The sequence below is a fragment of the Piliocolobus tephrosceles genome, chromosome 2 (assembly GCF_002776525.5).
Source record: "Piliocolobus tephrosceles isolate RC106 chromosome 2, ASM277652v3, whole genome shotgun sequence".
Taxonomy (NCBI): Eukaryota; Metazoa; Chordata; class Mammalia; order Primates; family Cercopithecidae; genus Piliocolobus; species Piliocolobus tephrosceles.
In genome coordinates, this window is record NC_045435.1 from 133,571,112 (window position 1) to 133,593,155 (window position 22,044).

At 37.5% G+C, this 22,044-nt stretch overlaps 1 protein-coding gene across 3 annotated transcripts in view; it reads left to right on the top strand.

The window, feature by feature from the left end:
- ARHGEF26 (Rho guanine nucleotide exchange factor 26) overlaps positions 1-22,044 on the top strand; it is a 136,864-nt gene that overhangs the window by 69,150 nt on the left and 45,670 nt on the right. For all 3 annotated transcript variants that reach the window (XM_023192300.1, XM_023192299.1, XM_023192301.2), the window contains exons 7-9: positions 982-1,134; positions 4,566-4,695; positions 7,943-8,017. In XM_023192300.1, the coding sequence (XP_023048068.1) occupies positions 982-1,134; positions 4,566-4,695; positions 7,943-8,017 (358 nt within the window). The remainder of the gene's footprint in view (positions 1-981; positions 1,135-4,565; positions 4,696-7,942; positions 8,018-22,044) is intronic.

Below are 22,044 nucleotides of genomic sequence, written 5' to 3' on the forward strand. Positions count from 1 at the left end.
AAGGAAGGAAGGAAAGAAAGAAGGAAAGCAGGGAGAAAAGAAGGGATTGGAGGGAGGAAGGGAGAGATTTAAATACCATTTATATTATCAGATTTAAAATAATATGATTATTTTTATTTTGAGAGGAAAAACCATATAGTGTTAGATTTATTTCAGACTGTTGGTTTTTTTTCTTTTTTCTTTTTTTTTTAATTTTTATTGAGACAGGGTCTCTGTTGCCAGGCTGGAGTGCAGTGGCGCGGTCTTGGCTCACTGCAACCTCTGCCTCCTGGGTCCAAGCGATTCTCTTGCCTCAGCCTCCCGAGTAGCTGGGACTACAGCCACGTGCCACCACACCTGGCTAATTTTTGTATTTTTAGTGGAGACGGCATTTCACCATGTTGGCCAGGATGGTCTCAATCCCTCCAATTCGTGATCTACCCGCCTCGGCCTCCCAAAGTGCTGGGATTAAAAGTGTGGGCCACCATACCTGGCCTCAGACTTATTTTTTAAGCATTTATTTAGGTGTTTTGTTCATGTGCTTTTCAATAAATAAAATAGATAAGCATTCACTCCCCTGCCCATAAAGAATTCTTGAAAAATAGTGAAATATGTTTAGTCTAAAGTACCTGAAGGCAGAGCAGTGCCTCAGATTATCGGTGTTTGAAGCCAAACACTTGAAGCAATAACAACGTTTTGTTTTGTTTTTTGTTTTTTTTTTTTTGGTTTTGTCTTGAACTCCTGGCCTCAAGTGATCTTCCTGCCTCAGCCTCCCAAAGTGCTGAGATTATAGGCATGAGCCACAATACCCATCCTCAAGGAGGTGTTGATATGATAGATTTAAACTTAGATAAAATTTTTGTAATTTTTAAAAATATGTTTTAGTTGGTATTGTGTACTGTTGAATTTTCAAACCCCATGTAATAACATTACATGAGGATAACCTGTTATCTGTTAGAGTGTATGAAAGATATGTAAACTTTTTTCCCTTTGATTTTTCAGGTTCTTTATAGAGTTGGAAGCAAGACATCAGAATAATATCTTCATAGATGATATAAGTGACATTGTGGAAAAACACACAGCATCCACATTTGACCCATATGTGAAATACTGCACAAATGAAGTCTACCAACAAAGAACACTACAAAAATTGTTGTAAGCAATGTTGAATGCTACAGTTTTAATAGTCTAACCTAGTTTTAATTAGTCTACATTGACTGAAATTAATTCATCTTTTGAATTGTATTTAGAAATGCCTTCTGATAGGCTATTTCCCAGAGGAGAAATGTTTAAGAGCATTACTTTTAGGGCGAGGGTGTTTAAGTAGAAAAATCTAGTGGGTAGAGAATTTTCTGTCTTATGAAATTATAGTTTGTTCTTGATGTTGTCCTTGTTTATTGTTTCTTTGTTTTTAATTGCTGCAAGACACGGAGGTGGTCCTCACTCCAAACCGGCAGTTTTCTGAGCTTTTAACTGGCAATTAAGTGGTTTCCCTGAGGCCTAGAGGGAATTCTTGAGTAGATGGAGCTAGAAGCTAAGATCCAGGGTTTTCTCTACTATTCTAATCGCCCTCCGTTCAATTGACAATGATAATGAATTGTTTACAAAAATTGTTGATTATTCCTCCCCTTGGGTAGTTAGGATTGAGGAGAGGAGAGAAGTTCTGAAGGAAGGCGATAGAAAAAAATAATGTTCTTGAAGATTTCAGTTATGCAGCAGAAGTCTCAAGTATTAGATTTCCCGACACTTCTTTTTGTCCTTTTTAGGTTACTGAGAGTTTTGATGTGATACATAATGCCATCTGTGTCCTTAAAAGAGTCACCAATTGTTCAGTAATGCCTATGTGTATTTTAAAGAGTCCTGTTTATCACAAGTAGCTGTTTTATAGCACAGTTGTGCACTGCTGTAAACCCAGTTTGGGAGCTTAATGGCTGTTATCATTCTCACCCCCTCCTGTGAGTTGTGGCATTTATGACCATAGCATGGAGCTTTGGTCAACTGTGCAATATGTGAGACCCCTATGGAGGAGTAGGGGTTGAGGATGACTAACTTACGGCTGCTTGTAGAAATAGTCAAAGCCTCCAAGCTGGTGAGAAGGCTGATGATGGCCCCCTTTCTTCACATCTTCATGACATTTTCGTATAGCCAGGGTGGAAAACATACAGCTGCCAACCCCAAATGAGGTTTTTAGTATAAAGCAGGGTTTGTTCGCACAATTGACATTTTGGACTGGATAAGTCTTTGTGGTGGGCTGTCCTATGCATGGTAAGATGCTTAAGGGCATCCCTGGCTTCCATCTGCTGGATGCCAAAAATCTCCCCAGACATTGCAGAAGGTCCCCTGAGGGTAAAACCTCACCCATCACTTCCTCACTCCACCACCCTCTGGTGGGAACCGCTGCTCTAGGGACAGAGGTTGTTCTGTAACTGTTAGAGAATGCAAGTTCATGTCTGAAAACAAGGCCTTGAATTAGAGATAAATTTGAGTTTTATTTTGTTTTGCAGAATTTAAAAAATGTCACTAGGTACTGCTATACATCCTGTGACTCTTAAAGGTTTTATCTAAATTAGCTTAATGATAACATCATCTGCACTTTCACATGGCAATTAGTAGTTGTGTTTTCAGGGGCTTTGTTGCAGTTGATGAGTTGATGTGATTTCCCCTCCCCCACCCAGATGGAGTCTCGCTCTGTCGCCCAGGCTGGAGTGCAGTGGCACAATCTTGTGTCACTGCAACTTCCACATCCTAGATTCAAGCGATTCTCTTGTCTCAGCCTCCCGAGTAGCTGGGACTACAAGTGCATGCCACCACACCTGGCTAATGTTTTTGTATTTTTAGTAGAGGCCGGGTTTCATCGTGTTAGCCAGGATGGTCTTGATCTCCTGACCTCATGATCCACCTGTCTCTGCCTCCCAAAGTTCTTGGATTACAGGTGTGAGCCACCGCGCCTGGCCCACAGTTGATGTGAATTTAAGGTTAGAACGATGGCTTTCAATTCTAACTGTATGTTAGAAATACTTTGGGGCCTGGAAATGAGCAAATATACAGTGTCCAGAGTCCATCCCAGACTATTTAATCAGAGCCTTTGGAAGGTGAGGTAGGGGACTAGGACCTGAGTTGTTTAAATATACAACTAATTTAGAGTTTTTTTTAATATATTTTTTAACTTTCTAAAAATCTTGTCAAAGCTGTCAGTAAAAGGAAACTTAAAACTTCTCAATTAGAGAAAATGGAAATGAAATGTTACTGTATCATTTCTTTTGCTGTTCTGGCATTCTCCTCCTCCCTGCTTTTAGTAGCAGCCTTGAACAAAATTATTTCATTTTCAAAATAACATTTTTTTTTAAAGTGACTCTATTGCCACTATCCTGCTTCCTTGTCCCCTCATGGGAGTACAATATCCATCTACCTCCTACCCTCCTTGCCTTGGAAAGTGGCAGTGGAGCTCTACAGAGCTCCTCATGGGATGGAGTGAGGTAAGAGAGTGAGAGATGCAGGGGACAAGAGTGTCAGATTTAACCTTAGAAAATTTAGGTTTGAGGCCGGGCACAGTGGCTCATGCCTGTAATCCCACCACTTCGGGAGGCCAAGGCAGAGGGATTACTTGAAACCAGGAGTTCGAGACTACCCTGGCCAACATGACGAAACCCTGTCTCTACTAAAGATACAAAAATTAGCTGGGCGTCATGGCGCACACTTGTAATCCCAGCTACCCATGAGGCTGAGGCATAGAATCGCTTGAACCTGGGAGGGTGCAGTGAGCCAAGATCGTGCCACTGCACTCCAGCCTGGGTGACAGAGCAAGACTCCATCTCAAAAAAACCAAACAAACCTGGGTTTGACTTCTGCCTTTGCCAGTTACTAAGTCATATTTACTTGGTGAGGTAGGGACCTTTCTGCATCCCATTTTCTTACTGGAATCCCTATCTGGCCTTCCTTAAAAGTTGTGTAGGTGGTTCCACATGAAAGAATATATGTCACAGTATCTTGCTAAGTTTCATTGAAATGTTATAGCAGCATGAATATTTTTCTTACATTAACAGGAGAAAAAGAGGAATATTTTGACTGATGTGATCAGAAGGTTGTCTGTCTCAGAAAGAGGATCTTTGTGGCCTAAAGCCTCTGAAATCCAGTCTAACTGTTAATTTCTTATATCATTGTCTAGGACTGGAGAAGTGGCTTAAAACATATTATTTATGATCTTATTAATTTTATGTGTTTATAGATGATCAGATGTAAGACCTAGTCTGTATACTGATTTATGACCCATATATTCACCATTATGATACCATGGCTTCTTCATTTGGTTACCTTCCACTTGTATGAATTTCTAGCTCATACATGTTTTGCCTTGTTGTTAATACTGTTATGTGAAATCCACATCTTATTATATTCAGCCTTGAATATAAAAGGCAGACAAGCCATTAATATTTGCCTGTGTAATTATGTGCTTATGATGTTTTCATATAGTTTAAAATAGTTGACGCCATATAGATTTATCACAGTATCTTGTAATACATTTTTACTTGCTGCTTAATTTGAGGAGGACATATTTTGAAGTTTCTCTTTTCTTTGTTTTCCCTCAGAGCTACCAATCCATCCTTTAAGGAAGTATTGTCAAGGATTGAGTCCCATGAAGACTGTAGGAACTTACCCATGATCTCTTTTCTCATTCTCCCCATGCAGAGGGTGACCCGCCTTCCCCTGCTGATGGATGTAAGACATGACAGTGGCTTTTTCCTCTGTGGATAGCTGTGCTTCTCTAAATCTGATTAAGAAAATTATTCTTATTCCACTTAAATTGATGCATATTTAAAGGTCTAAAAATCCCCCAATTAAGTGAGAAGGTAGTGTTTGTTCGGAAAGTCTCACCTGTGTCTGATATCTCTGGAAATTATCTTTCATTTAGGCTTCTGTGGTCATTCTGAAGAAATTGGATCTCATCACCCACTTACTCAGCAGTTTTTGAAACAGGAAGAGTTGTGGCTTCTTTATGTCAGGAGGCCTGGATTGCAATTCTAGCTAAGCCATTAGGCATGTGACCTTGAGCAACTCAGTCTCTTTGGGCCTAAGATTCCTCAGACTGATCATTGAGATCCCTTCATCTATAATGTTCCAAGGTGCCCTGGGGCTTCCATTTCATACAGGAATGAGTGTCTCTTCAGCATGACAAGGCTTAGTATTGCCTGTATTATCATTGTGCAAAGTGAGTGAGGAAAGCCCAGCATCTTTCTTGTGTTAGGCAGCATTCATGAAGAAAGCAAGTGTTTGACTTTGAATAATGGCAAGACATGACTGGGAAGAGTGAGTGGAATCTGCCTAGTAGTACGTGCAGCTGAAAAGACAGGTAGGCTATGGGCAGGAGAGCCTGCTACTGGCTGCACTGGAGCTGCTAGAGCAGCAAAAGAGAAAAACAGGGTGGCTTGACACAGGTGCCGTCCCAGCAGTGGACCACAGAGTGTCTTTTTGATCTAATTAGAAAATATTTTGTTACAATCCTACTTTAAAATGGGATCAGAATGTTGATATAAGGTCAACTTTTTACATACCTGATTTTTACTGATTAAAGTAAAATATATATTAAAAATTATGATTAAGGTTACAAAGTAAATTTCACCTCTGTTTCCCATTGTAAATTCTAAAATATATTCTTTAAAAATGCTGAAATTTTGAAAAGTGTAAAAGCATGCGATCATGAGCATTTAGCTGACTGCTGCAGTTTTGGAGAGGTTTTGTCAGATATTTCAGGATTCACAGCACCTTGTGCTCCTCAGCTTCACCTCGTTCTACTGCCTTTACACCTTCTCCATCCATCTCCTGTAATTCAGAAACTTCCCTCCTGTGTGCATTTTGGGAAGCTTGCGGTTTTGAATATTTCACTTTCTGATTTTTTTTTTTTTTTTGAAATCAGTATTTATCGTGTTTAAAGATAGAATGCTGCTAAGTTATCAAAATCAAATTTTGGCTTAAGAAGGCAACTTTGGTCCATATAAGGAAATATTATTTCAAACGTGACTATTTTTTTAAACAAGAAGTGAGTGCTTTGTAAATGTAACATTTCTTGTAATGTTAGACTTTGGAATTTTCGGATTATTTTTCTTCTTCTGAAAATGTATTTTATTCCTCTTTGAGAATTGAAATAAAAGAACAAAAATAAATGAAATGCATTTTAAACATGTTTTCTAGATTTTATATATGCTATGATCACCAAGCCTTTTATAGCCTCTTTAAATTTGAGAAATATACTTGCATAGAATGGGACTCCAAAATCGAACACGTTATGTTATACAGTGTTGGAGATTCATGCCATGATTGCTCAGTAGGCTTTAAACTTTTTTTAAGCCACAGACCCCATTGAGATTCTGAGTAAAGCTATAGCTTTTCTTCCCAGAGAGTTTGTATATGCACAGAATTTTACATAAAATATCAATATATGGAGTCCAGCTACGGATGCCTGCTCTCAGGGACATAAACCAGTATTTTTCATGCTGCTTTCATGCCCATTAGTGGGTCATAAAATTGATTTTTGAATTATGAGCGTATGTACATTGCTCATAAAGTGGTTAAATATTGTTTCATAAAATCCTGGTTCATTTGTGTGTGCATGTGTGCTGGTTGCAGTGTAAAAGTATTTCTTACAGTAGATCGTAGTCAAAAAATATAAGAACCTCCACAGATGGTGTGTTCTGTGTTTCTCACATAGCACGTAGTTAAAAATCTTGATGCCTGACTTTCAGATGGCTTGGCTTGGTGCTTCTGTACATTTAAGGGACCAGTGACTTGCTAGTCCCCAGCTACTTTCTGCCTCTACCTGATGCCTGTTCCTCTAATCTGTTTCTCATGTATGGAAATCTGGCCATTTAGGCAGAATATAAATGTACTTAAAGTAGTGTCCCTTCAATTTTACCTCATTTGAAAATTCAATTAAGCTTGTTAATTGAAATAAACAGTTTCAATAATTAAATTGGTTCTTTGGACTTTGAATGTGTGTGTATAGCTTTAAAGTTATAGGTAGTTAAATTTACTGGAAATTGACCCTGTTTGACCTTGATTTTACTATCACAAATGAAATTTCTCAGTATAAATATATCACAGAAAACCTAGCAGGCTCTTTTTCCCTTGCTCATTTTTTTTTTTTTTTTTTTTTTGGTGGTTTGTTTGTTATTTCTTTGAGACTCTGTCACCCAGGAGTGCAATGGTGCGATCTCGGCTCACTGCGACCTTCACCTCCTGGGCTCAAGTGACCCTCCCACCTTAGCCTCCTGAGTAGCTGGGACCACAGGTGCACACCACCATGCCTGGATAATTTTTTTTTTGGTATTTTTGTAGAGATGGGGTTTCTCCATATTGCCCTGGCTGGTCTTGAACTCCTGGACTCAAGCATTCTGCCCGTCTTGGCCTCCCAAAGTGCTGGGATTACAGACATGAGCCACTGTGCCCAGCTGTTCTTTTCATTCAAAATGTATCATCTACAAATATAATTGCCTCTAATAACAATGATTATAATGGTGATAATTAAAGTAACTCTTATTTATTGAGGGCGTACCGTATGCCAGGCACTCATAAAGAACTTTACATAAATTATCATTAACACTTCTAACAACCTTGTGATATATTTGGCATCACCCCAGTTTTACAGATGAGGAAAGAGAGGGTTATAAAGACAGAGTCCGTGACTTGCCCAAGGTTGCATAACTAGTAAGGGACAGACCTGGGATTTGAAGCCAGGGTGCCCACCTCTGAATTGTATCTTCTTACTTAACCATTCCCTGGATAGACTTGGATCCTGTGTTTAAAGATTATTTCCTGGTTTTTAAATTGGGCTTTAATATTATCCTCATACTCATCCATAATACCATGTTTGGCATTGTTTGCTATGAGTAAGAGGATATGGCTGGACATTGGTTTTATTTTACTTAATAAAATAAATCAATAAATTTTGTTCACCTTTATTTCATTACAGACTATCTGTCAAAAAACACCTAAGGACTCTCCGAAGTATGAAGTCTGCAAAAGAGCCTTGAAGGAAGTAAGCAAGGTAACTGTTGGGTGACAGTTTATTTGTGAGACAGGAAACCATTCAGTTACCTCAGAACAAAGTGTGTCTTGGCTCGATGCTGAAAACTGGTAGAGTCTCATGGCCATTTGCACAGCATTCTTTAGGTAGTTGCAAAACAAAATAATATTTGCTATACTCAGTGAAGTTGGTATTTTTGCTGTTTCAGACAGTTTTGCTTTAAGGGCCTACAGATACCTCATTTTCTTTTGGTGGCTGAATAGCTGTTTATTCATTTCTCGTTCAGTAAGTGGTTGTTGAGTATCAACCACTGTGCCAAGAATGGTGCCACTTCTTGGAAATGCAGTGATGAGTGAGACACGTGTGCTCACTGCGCTCATGGAATGTGCAGTGGAAAGAGGAAGGCAGACATTAAAATAGAGTTACAATGAGGGTGGTGGGTGACGTGACAGGGAAGTCCACAGTGGTGTCTAAGCTGAGACCTAACCCAGGAGTGGCTCTGAGCCCAGGATTGTGGGAAGAGTGTGTCTCAGGTATGTGTAGAGATCCAAAGGCAAGAAGATATTGGAGATTTTGAAGAACTGGAATGTTCTCTGTGTAGCTAGAACGCAATCTGAGAGACAGCACTGGGGAACCAGCTGTGTGGGGCCTTGTTATACATGCTAGGCTGTTGGGGGCCTGATCCTAAGATGATGTAGAGGCGAAATTCATGTATTATGAAGATGATAGTGGGGATGGGGCCACTTCCGAGGCCAGTGGTAGCTGATGAGCAAGGGATGGCAGTGGCCTCTATTGACATGATGGTAAGGTGGTGAAAGGTCTGCCTGTATACTGGGGAGGCAGGCTTGGGGACTGATTGGATGAGCACATTTCAGAACAGAAGTCAAGGACTATGGTCTCTGGCTTGGACGGCAAGGTGGGTGCTCTTCTTCATCTACAATAGAAACATAGGGAGAGTGGGTAAGTTCCATTTGGCTCGCATTGTCATTGAGATTCCTATAGAACATCCAAGTTGGCTAAATAAACAAGTCAGAAGCTCAGAGAGGAGACCTGGAGACATGGATTTGGGAATCATCAGCATATGGACAATAGTTGGAGCTGGGAGAGTGGATGAGGTTACTTAGGGAGACTATATGGAATGAGAAGGGTAGTGAGCCTGAGGAATGACCACGAGGAATGCTAGCGTTCACAGTCTTATTTAGGGAAAAGAAGCCAGTGGAGGAAACTAAAAAAAAAAGATCAAAACAAAGTAAAACATACCAGAGAAGAAGGGAAACCGTAATAGCTTGGCAAATGGCAGATGATTTGGTGGTTAACTCTGTTGAATGCTCCTGAAAGATAAAGTGAGATAATGATTGAAGTTATCCTTGGGTTTATCGTCAGGTAGGTTATATACTGGGGTTGGGGGACGGGGGCAGGGAACCTGAGCTGAGTGTATGGAGAAATGAGAGGGAGGTGTGAATGTGCAGCCAGCCAGCAGTGGTAGCTGACTGTCTAAGATTCAGGGAGTGGAAAGAGAAAGAGCTGTGGCTGAAAGGGAAGTGAGAGAGGGTCTTTGTTAGTGTATTTGTTTAAAGATTAGAAAAATGTAGGTAGGGTTAGCTACTAATAGAAATATCTAGCTGAGAGGAAGCAATAGAAGGTATAAGTATCACTGAGGATGTTGTATGAGGTTGGCACAGAGGAGCAAAGATAATGGTAGCATCAGAAGCTTCCTAAATGTCTCCAGTTACATAGCCCTATATGAATTGGGTATGGCTTTGTACCACTTTACTATGAAGTACTGTTTCTTTTAGTCAACTTTACATCAAGTCACCATTTTACTTATCCTCATCCTTGCCAATAATAATTACAAAATCATGGGTTTTATTAGCTAGTTGTTTATTTTTCCAACATACAGTTTTGTATTAAAAGTAAGTATATGTGTGAGCTTAAATTCATCTCTTCATCCCATCAGTGGTCTGCACACCTATTTTGGGAACACTAAGTAAAGAAAGCCTGACAAGTGAGAAGTTACATAAGGTATTACTGCCGGTGGCGCTTCCTGCAAGACCTCAAGCCCTATGCTGTCTTCCTAGGGGAGGGTGAGGGAGGGAAACGGGGGAAGGTTTTTAGGAGAAACTACTAGAGAAGTTCTAGTCTTGGACATAAATGATATTTTGACAAATTTTGCCTGATTGTTACTAAGAAACTGAAAAAAAAGAATTTGCACAGAGAAAAAAATAGGAAAGTGCTTGTAATTGGTTGTTGAATTAAACCTGAAATGTTACTTACTTTTTTTCAAGAACTTTACATCTTAGTTACAGTAGATGACTATATTCCTTCAGGCATCTCTTGTTCACTTGATTTCATACTGATACTTTCAGGAAAGGCTTGCAAAAATGTAATAGACCAGTGAATTGCTTTAGCTTGATACTATAAGTATACAAAAGGCTATCATGTGAAGAGATGTCACTCCAGTGACTTGCTTTCTCTAAAGGGCATCATACCTTTCTCTCTATTGAGCATGAGTCATGAATATTAGAATTATTCCTTCAGTCTCCCAGTGTTATAGGGAAGCTGAAATCATACCTTTCTCTCTATTGAGCATGAGTCATGAATATTAAAATGATTCCTTCAGTCTCCCAGTGTTACAGGAAAGCTGAAATCAACATAGTCAGCTGAAGAATTAATCTTCTTTTTTATTTGTAAAGGTTACTGATGAGGTTTTATAGATTCTGGGAAAACAATTGAATATTTTCAGCAGAAAGAGTATGTATAGAGAGCATTTATGGTTCAGAATGAAAATGTAGAACTACATTTGTTTGCTTTATCTAAAATCAGAGAAATTGGGAGTTCCCAATATTTTATTTTAGAGAGTTAAATTTGGTATGTTGAGGCCCAAGATTTTGGAACTAGATGCTGCCTTAATCTCTTGGGTTAGTGTCTCTAGGTAGTTACTCATTCTTGGAAAAAAAGAGTCATACCTTTTTGGTAATTAAAATAATGCAGTTTGTTTGCAAGATGCAAATAATACTTCGCTGAAATTGCTCATGCATGTTGCTGAAAAAACTGTGACAATTTCTTTAATTTAGGGCCCTGGGAAGACTTACTGACCTAATCAAACAACTTAAAAACAAGAACAACATTTCTGTAAAGTGAAAAATGTGGTTACCTCCTGATTGTCTGTTAACATGCGGGGGGTGGGGAGATATTTTAGGGAATCTGGTAATTTCTATAGGAATCTGATAATTCATGTCATCCAGAGTGATATGTACTGTGTAAGGAATAGTGATCAAGAGATGGTCTTATGCCAAATGAATCTTCCCTGTTATTTCCTTCTATTTACTCTCCCATGGAAAGAGAATGACTGCTTTAACTCTGACCTCATCAAAATTCTATTTAGAGTTGGAGATAGTGTTACATTATGAGCTTTTGTCCCAGAGGCAAAATAGTCAAGCTCTATTTAATCGTTTACTGTAACATATTGCTTCATCCATTTACAAAGAAGTACATGTGTATGACAAATGGTCAACAAACGTGAAAAAATGCTCAACATCACTAACTGTAAATGCAAATTAAAACCACAATGAGGTACCACCTTACTCCTGCAAAGATGGCCATAATTTAAAAATAAAAAAAAATAGATGTTGGCATGGATGCGGTGAAAAGGAAATACCTTTACCCTGATGGTGGGAATGTAAACTAGTACAACCAGTATGGAAAACAGTATGGAGATTCCTTAAAGAACTAAAGTAGAACTACTATTCAATCCAGCAGTCCCACTACTGGGTATCTACCCAAAGGAAAAGAAGTCATTATGTGAAAAAGACACTTGCACACTCATGTTTATAGTAGCACAATTTGCAGTTGCAAAAATATGGAACTAATCCAAATGTCCATCAACCAATGAGTGGGTAAAGGAAATGTGGTATATATACACCATGGAATACTACTCAGCTGTGAAAAGAAACAAAATAATGACTTTTGCAGCAACTTGGATGGAGTTGGAGACCATTATTCTAAGTGAAGTAACTCAGGAATGGAAAACCAAATATCTTGTGTTCTCACTTATAAGTGGGAGGTAAACTATGAAGATACAAAGCCATAAGACTGATATAATAGACTTTGGGGATTTGGGGAGAAGGAGGGAGAGGGGGATGGGATAAAAGAGTACACATTGGGCATAGTGTACACTGCTCAGGTGAAGGGTACACCAAAATCTCATAAATCACTATTAAATAAATTCTCATGTAGTCAAAAACCACCTGTTCCCTGAAAAGTATTGAAATAGTTTTTTATAGATAAGTAGATATGAAAGTATTTTTATTATTTTATTATTTAATTGTGTGGGTACATCGTAGGTACATATATTTATGAGGTACATGAGAAATTTTGATATAGGCATGCAGTGTGAAATAAGTACATCATGGGAAGACAGTGTGGCAATTCCTCAAGGATCTGGAACTAGAAATACCATTTGACCTCACCATCTCATTACTGGGTATATACCCAAAGCATTATAACTCATGCTTCTATAAAGACACATGCACACGTAAGTTTACTCCTACACAATTCACAATAGCAAAGACTTGGAACCAACCCAAATGTCCATCAATGATAGACTGGATTAAGAAAATGTGGCACATATACACCATGGAATACTATGCAGCCATAAAAAGGGATGAGTTCATGTCCTTTGTAGGGACATGGATGAAGCTGGAAACCATCATTCTGAGCAAACTTTCGCAAGGACAGAAAACCAAACACCACATGTTCTCACTCATAGGTGGGAACTGAACAACAGGAACACTTGAACACAGGGTAGGGAACATTATACACCAGGGCCTGTTGTGGGGTGGGGGGAGGGGAGAGGGATAACATTAGGAGATATAACTAATGTAAATGACGAGTTAATGGGTGCAACACACCAACATGGCACATGTATACATATGTAACAAACCTGCACGTTGTGCCCATGTACCCTAGAAGTTAAAGTATTTAAAAAAAAAAAAAAAAAAAAAAAAAAAACACATCATGGAGAATGGGGTATCCATCCCCTCAAGCATTTATTTTTTGAATTAAAAATAATTCAATTAAACTCTTCCTTTTAAAATGTAGGGGGTTATTATTGACTATTGTCACCCTGTTGTGCTATTTTATAGATCATATAGTAGGTCTTATTCATTGTTTTTTTTTTTTTTTTTTTTGTACCCATTAACCATCCCCACCTCCTCCCCAGCCCCTGACTACCCTTCCTAGCCTCCAGTAAGCATCATTCTACTCTCCATGAGTTCATTAAAAATTTTTTTTTTAATCCCACAAATGAGAACATGTAATGTTTGCCTTTCTGTGTCTGGCTTATTTCATTTAACATAATGATCTCCTGTTATAGCCATGTTGTTGCAAATGACTGGATATCATTCTTTTTCATGGTTGCATGATACTCCGTTGTGTATATGTACTACATTTTCTTTATTCATTCATCTATTGATGGACACTTAGGTTGCTTCAAGATCTTAGCTATTGTAGACAGTGCTGCAGCAAACATAGAAGTCCAGATATCTCTTTGATATACTGATTTCCTTTCTTTTGGGTATATACCCAGCAGTAGGATTTCTGAATCATATAGTAATCAATTTTTAGTTTTAAAGGAACCTCCAAACTGTATTCCATTGTGGTTGTATTAATTTACATGCTCACTATCAGTGTATGAGGGTTGCCTTTTCTCCACATCCTTGCCAGCATTTGTTATTGCCTGTCTTGGATATAAGCCATTTTAACTGGAATAAGATAATATCTCATTGTAGTTTTGATTTGCATTTCGCTAATGATCAGTGATGTTGAGGACCTTTTCATATGCCTGTTTGCCATGTATGTGTCTTCTTTTGAAAAATGTCTATTCAAATCTTTGCACATTTTTGATTGGATTATTAGATTTTTTCCTATAGAGTTGTTTGAACTCCTTATATATTCTGGTTATTAATCCCTTGTCAGATGGGTAGCTTGCACATATTTTCCTTCTATTCTGGGGGTTGTCTCTTCACTTTGTTGACTGTATACTTTGCAGAAGACTTTTAACTTGATGTGATCCCATTTGTCCGTTTTTACTTTGGTTGCCTGTGGTTGTAGGGTATTTTTCAAGGAATTTTTGCCCAGACCAATGTCCTAGAGATTCTCCCCAACATTTTCTTGTAGTAGTTTCATAGTTTGAGGTCTCAGATTTAAGTATTTACTCCATTTTGATTTTTTGTGTATAGTAAGAGATAGGGGTATAGTTTTATTCTTCTGCGTATGGATTTTCAGTTTTCCCAGCACCGTTTATTAGACTGTCTTTTCCTCAGTGTATGTTCTTGGCACTCATGTCATAAATGAGTTCACTGTAGGTGTGTGGATTTGTTTTTAAGTTCTTTTTTACTGCTTCTCTGGCCTATGTGTCTGTTTTTATGCCAGTGCCATGCTGTCTTGGTTATTATAACTCTGTAGTATAATTTGAAGTCAGGTAAAGTGATTCTTCCAATGTTGTTCTTTTTGCTTAGGATGGCTGTGGCCATTGTGGGTCTTTCGTGGTTTCATATAAATTTTAGGATTTTTTTATTTTTGTAAAGAATATCATTAGTACTTTGATAGGGTTTACATTTAATCTGTAGATTTCTTTGTGTAGTGTGGACATTTTAATAATTTTTTATTATTAAATAAAATAATATTTTATTATAAATATAATATATAATTTATAAATATATATTTATATATTATATAAATATATAAATATTTTAAAATAATTTATAATAAAATATAAATAATATTTTATTATAAAAATAATAATATTCATGGATTGATTTTTCCAATCCATGAACATGGAATATTTTTGAATTTTTTGGTGTCTTCTTCCATTTCTTTTATCAGTGTTTTATAGTTTTTATTATGGAGATCTTTCACTTCTTTGGTTAATTCCTAAATATTTGATTTTATGTGTAGCTATTGTAAATGAGATTACTTTTTAATTTCTTTTACACATTGTTCACTGTTGGAATATAGAAATGCTACTGATTTTTGTATGTTGATTTTGTATCCTGCAACTTTACTGAAATTGTTTATCAGTTCTGATAGTTTTTATTTTGTGGAGTCTTTAGGTTTTTCCAAGTATAAGATCTTGTAATCTGCAAACAGGATAATTTGATTTCTTCCTTCCAAATTTGGATGGTCTTTATATCATTCTCTTGTTTGATTGCGCTAGCTAGGACTTCCAGTATGTTAAATAACGGTGGTGAAAATGGATATCCTTGTTATGTTCCAGGTATTAGAGGAAAGGCTTTCCGTTTTTCCCCATTCAGTATGATACTAGCTATGGGTCTGTCATACATGATTTTTTATCATGTTGGGGTATGTTCTTTCTATACCCAGTTTTTGAGGGTTTTTATCATGAAGGGATGTTGAATTTTATCAAATGCTTTTTCTGTACAATTGAAATGATCATATGATTTTTGTCCTTCATTTGGTTGATATAATGTATTACACTGATTGATTTGCCTGTGTTGAACCATCCTTGCATCCCAGGGATAAATCCCATTTGGTCATGATAAATAATCTTTCTAATGCATTGTTGAATTCAGTTTGCTAGTATTTTGTTGAGGATGTTTGCATTAATATTAATCAGAGATATTGTCCTGTAGTTTTCTTTTTTGATGTGTCTTTGTCTGGTTTTGGTATCACGGAAATACTGGCCTTGTAGAATTAGTTTAGAAGTATTCCCTCCTCTTCTATTTCCTGGAATAGGTTGGATAGGGTTGGTATTAGTTCTTCTTTAACTGATTGGTAGAATTCAGCACTAAAACCATTGAGTCTCAGGTTTTTCTTTACTGGAGACTTTTTATTACAGCTTCTATCTCATTACTTGTTATTGGTCTATTCAGCTTTTGGATTTCTTCTTGGTTCAATCTTGGTAGGTGGTATGTGTCTTAAGTATTTGTCCGTTTCCTCTAGATTTTTTTTATTATTTATTTTCTACCAATTTTGTGTTTGGTTTGCCCTTACTTTTCTAGTTCTTTGAGTTTCATTGTTAGTTTGTTTATTTGAAGTTTTTCCTTTTTCCTTTTTTTTTTTTTTGAGACAGAGTTTTGCTGTATTTCCCAGGCTGGCATGCAGTGGCATGATCTTGGTTCACTGCAACCTCCACCATCTGAGTTCAAGCAATTCTCATGCCTCAGCCTCCCAAGTAACTGGGACTACAGGCGCATGCCTGGCTAATTATTATTATTATTATTATTATTATTATTATTATTATGCTTTTTATTATGATACTTTAAGTTCTATGGTACATGTACACAATGTGCAGGTTTGTTACATATGTATACATGTGCCATGTTGGTGTGCTGTACCCGTTAACTCATTATTTACCTTAGGTATATCTCCTGATGCTATCCCCCTTTCCCCACACCCCACAACAGGCCCCAGTGTGTGATGTTCCCCACCCTGTGTCCAAGTGTTCTCATTGTTCAATTCCCACCTATGAGTGAGAATATGCAGTGTTTGGTTTTCTGTCCTTGCGAGAGTTTGTTCAGAATGATGGTTTCCAGCTTCATCCATGTCCCTACAAAGGACATGAACTCATCCTTTTTTATGGCTGCATAGTAGTCCATGGTGTATAGTGTATATGTGCCACATTTTCTTAATCTATCATTGATGGATATTTGGGTTGGTTCCAAGTCTTTGCTATTGTGAATAGTACTGTAATAAACATACATGTGCATGTGTCTTTATAGTAGCATGATTTATAGTCCTTTGGGTATATGCCCATGTATTATTTTTTAGTAGAGATGGGGTTTCACCATGTTGGCAGGCTGATCTTGAACTCCTGGTCTAAAGTGATCCACCCACCTCGGCCTCCCAGAGTGCTGGGATTACAGATGTGAGCCACTGCACCCGGCCTTTTCCTCTTCTTTGATGTAGGCACTTCCAGCTATAAAATTCCCTCTTAGTACTGCTTTTAGTGTATCACATAGGTTTTGATATGTTGTGTTTCCATTATCATTTGTTTCAAGAAATTTTTCAATTTCCTTCTTAATTTCTTCTTTAACCTACTGGTCATTCAGAAGCATATTATTTAATTTCTATGTATTTGTACAGGTTCCAAAATTCCTCTTATTAATTTTTAGTTTTACTTCATTATGGTCAAAGAATATACTTGATATTACTTCAGAACTTTTGTTTGTTTTATGACTTGTTTTGTGACCTAAATATGGACTATTCTTGAGAATGATCCATGTGCTGAGGAAAAGAATGTGTATTCTGTAGCTCCTGGATGAAATGTTCGGTAAATATCTATTAGATCCATTTGGTCTATAGTGCAGATTAAGTCTGATGTTTCTTTGTTGATTTTCTGTCTGGAAGAACTGTCCAGTGCTGAATGTGGGGTGTTGAAGTCTCTAGCTATTATTGTACTGTGTTCTATCTGCTTATCTATAATAATATTTGCTTTATATATCTACGTGCTCCAGTGCTGAGTTCATATATATTTAAAATTATTATATCCTCTTGCTGAATTGACCCTATTATCATTATATAGTGACTTTCTTTGTGTCTTATAGTTTTTTTCTTGAAATCCATTGTGTCTGATATAAGTATAGTGACTCTTGTTTTTTTGTTTTTTTTTTGGAGGGGAGGTGGGTTTCCATTGACATGTAGTATCTTTCTCCATCCCTTTGTTTTTAGCCTAGGTGTGTCTTTATAGGTAAAGTGTTTCTTGTAGGCAACAGATCAATCAGTCTTTTTTTTTTTTTTTTTTTTTAATCCATTCAGCCAGTCTGTGTCTTTTGATTTGAGAGTTTAGTCCATTTACATTCAATGGTATTATTGGTAAGTATGGACTTCTGCCCTTTTGTTATTTGTTTTCTAGTTGTTTTGTGGTCTTCTATTCCTTCTTTCTTTCTTTTTCATTTTCCTCTAGCAAAGGTTATTTTCTCTGATGATATGGTTTAGTTTTTTGCATTTTATTTTGCATGTGTCCATTGTATATTTTTTGGTTTAAGGTTATCATGAGGCTTGCAAATATTATAATCCATTATTTTAACACAGTAACAGCACTATTTGCGTAAACAAGGAAACAAGCAAACAGAAAACTAATAAGAACTCTATGTCTTAACTTCATACCCCCACTTTTAATCATTTTGTTGTTTCTGTTTTTATCTTCTTGTACTGACTATGTCTTGAAAAGTTGTTGTAGTTACTATTTTTGATTGGTTAATCATTTACTCTTCTTCTTAGGGTAGGGGTAGTTTACACACCATAGTTACAGTGTTATAATATTCTGTGTTTTTCTATGCACTCACTATTACCAGGGAGTTTTGTACCCTCAGGTGATTACTTATTGTTGATTAACATCGTTTTCTTTCTGATTGCAGTACTTTCTTTAGCATTTCTTGCAGGAAAGGTCTAGTGTTGATGAAATGCCGCAGCTTTTGTTTGTCTGGGAATGTCTTTATTTCTCCTTTATGTTTGAAGGATATTTTCCCTGGATATACTATTTTAGGGTAAAAGTTTTTTACCTTCAGCACTTGAAATATGTCATTCCTCTCTCTCCTGGCCTGTAAGGTTTCCACTGAAAAGTCTGTTGCCAGATGTATTGCAGCTCCATTTTATGTTATTTGTCTCTTTTCTCTCGCTGCTTTTGTGTATTTATTTTTTGTAGAGATGGGGTCTCACTATGTTATCCAGCTTGTTCTCAAACTCCTGGGCTCCAAAAGCTTCTTAAGCTGATTCACAACTTCAGCAGAGTCTCCGTATACAAAATTAATTTGCAGAAATCGCCAGCATTCCTATACACCAACAATGGATGATCCAAGAACTAAATCATGAGTGAACGTCCATTTACAATTACACAAAAAGAATAAAATACCTAAGAATACAGCTAACAAGGGAAGTAAGGACCTCTTCAAGGAGAACTACAAACCACTGCCCCGAGAAATCAGAGATGACATAGACAGATGGAGAAACATTCCATGCTCATGGATAGGAAGAATTAGTCTCATTAAAATGGCAATACTGCCCAAAGCAATTTATAGACTCAATGCTATTATTAAACTACCATTGACATTCTTCACAGAATTATAAAAAAAGTATTTTAAAATTCATATGGAACACATGAGCCTAAATAGCCAAGGTAATCCTAAGCAAACAGAACAAAGCTGGAGGCGTCACACTACCTGACTTCAAACTATACTATAGGGCTACAGTATCCAAAACAGCATGGTACTGGTACCAAAACAGACGCTTAGACTAATGGAATAGAATAGAGAACCCAGAAATAAGACCGTACACCTACAATCATCTGATCTTCAACAAATCTGACCAAAACAGACTGTGGAGAAAGGATTTCCTATTTAATAAATGGTACTGGAAGAACTGGCTAACTATATGCAGAAAATTGAAACTGGATTCCTTTCTTATACTATATACAAAAATCAAGATAGATTAAAGACTTAAATGTAAACCCTAAAACTATAAAACCCTAAAAGGAAACCAAGGAAACCTGGTCAGTACTATTCAGTACCTAGGCATGGACAAAAATTTCATGATGAAGATGCCAAATACAGTCATGACAAAAGCAAAAATTGACAAATGAGATCTAATTAAACCAAAGAGCTTCTGCACAGCAAAGGAAACTATCAACAGAGTAAACAGACATCATACACAATGGGAGAAAATTTCTGTAATCTATGCATCTGACAAAGTTCTAATATCCAGCATCTATAAGAAACTTAAACAAATTTACAAGGAAAAAAAAAAAAAAACTCTGTTAAAAAGTGGGCAAAGAACATGAACAGACACTTCTCAAAAGAAGGCATACGTGCAGCCAACAAACATATTAAAAAAAAGCTCAACATCACGATTAGAGAAATGCAAATCAAAACCACTATGAGATACCATCACACACCAGTCAGAATTGCTATTATTAAAAATTCAAAAAGTAACAGATGCTAGTGAGGTTGTGGAGAAAAAGGAATGCTTTTACAGTATTGGTGGGAGTGTATATTAGTTCAACCATTATTGAAGAGAATGTGGTGATTCCTCAAAGACCTAGAAACAGAAATGTCATTTGATACAGCAGTCCCATTACTGGCTATGTACCCAAAGGAATAGAAATTGTTCTGTTATAAAGACACATGCACATGTATGTTCATTGCAACACTATTTACAATAACAAAGACATGGAATCCAGTTAAATGCCTATCAGTGATAGACTGGATAAAGAAAATGTGGTACATATACATCATGGTATACTATATATCCATAAAAAAGAATGAGATCATGTCCTTTGCAGGGACATGGATGGAACTGGAGGACATTATCCTTAGCAAAGTAATGCAGGAACAGAAAAACAAATACCTCAATGATAAGAATACATGGACACAAGGGGGGAACAACATACACTGGGGCCTGTTGGAGGATAGTGGGTGGGAGGAGGGAGAGAATTAGGGAGAATAGTTAGTGGATTCTGGGCAATACTTGGGTGATGGGATGAACTGTGCAGCAAACCACCATGGCACATGTTTACCTATGTAACAAACCTGCATATTGGGCATATGTACCCCTGAAGCTAAAATAAAAGTTGGAAACAAACAAAAACTCCTGGGCTCAAGTGATGCTCTTGCCTTGGTCCCTCAAAGTGCTGGGATTACAGGTGTGAACCACCATCCTCAGCCTCTTGCTGCTGTTAGGATCCTTTCCTTATCTGTGACCTTTGGGTATTTAATTATTAAATGCCTTGAGGTAGTCCTTTTGGGGTTAAATTTGCTTGGTGTTCTGTAACCTTCTTGTACTTGGATATTGATATCTTTCTCTAGGTTTGGGAAGTTCCCTGTTATGTCCTTTTGAATAAAATTTCTACCCCGTCTTTCTCTGCATCTTCTTTAAGCCCAATAACTCTTAGATTTGTCCTTTTGAGGCTGTTTTCTAGATCCTGTAGCCATGCTTAATCATTTTATATTCTTTTTTCTGTTATCTCCTCTGACTGTGTATTTTCAAATAACCTGTCTTCAAGCTTCAAGCTCACTATTTTTTTCTTCTGCTTGATCATTTCTGCCATTAAAGGACTCTGGTGCAGTATTCAGTATGCCAATTGCCTTTTTTTTTTTTTTTTTTTTTTTTTTTTGAGATGGAGTCTCACTCCATCACCCAGACTGGAGTGCAGTGGTGCAATCTTGGCTCACTGGAACTTCCACCTACTGGGTTCAAGTGATTCTCATGCCTCAGTCTCCCAAGTAGCTGGGATTACAGGCACGCACCACCACGCCCGGCTAATTTTTTGTATTTTCAGTAGAGACAGGGTTTCACCATGCTGGCCAGGCTGGTCTCAAACTCCTGGCCTCAAGTGATCAGCCCACCTCGGCCTCCCAAAATGCTGGGATTACAGGCATGAGCCACCGTGCCTGGCCACCAATTGCATTTTTTGGCTCCAGAATTTCTGCTTGATTTCTTTTAATTATTTCAGTCTGTTTGTTAAATTTAGCTGATATAATTCTGAATTCCTTCTCTGTATTATCTTGAATTTCTTCAGTTTCCTCAACACAGCTATTTTGAACTCTTTGCCTGAAAAGTCACATATGTGTTTCTCCAGGATTGGTCCCTGGTGCCTTATTTAGTTCATTTGGTGAAATCATGTTTTCCTGGATGGTGTCGATGCTAGTGAGATGTTCTTTGGTATCTGAGCATGGAAGAGTTCGATATTTATTGTTGTCTTCACTGTCTGGGCTTATTTTTACCCATCCTTCTTGGGAAGGCTTTCCAGAAATGTGAAAGAACTTGAGTGTTGTGATCTAAGCGGTATCTGCGTTAGGGGCACCCCAAGCAGATTCCTATAGGTACCACCTTGATGGTCTGAGATCTGGAAGAAGTCTCTGGATTACCAGGTAGAGACTCTTGTTCTCTTCCCTTACTTTCTCCTAGATACATAGCCTCTCTCTTTGTTCAGAGTCACCTAAAGATGGGGGTGGAGTGACACAGCACCCCTGTTGCCACCCTCACTCTGATTGTGCCAGGTCAGACCTGAAGCCAGCACAGTGCTGGATCTT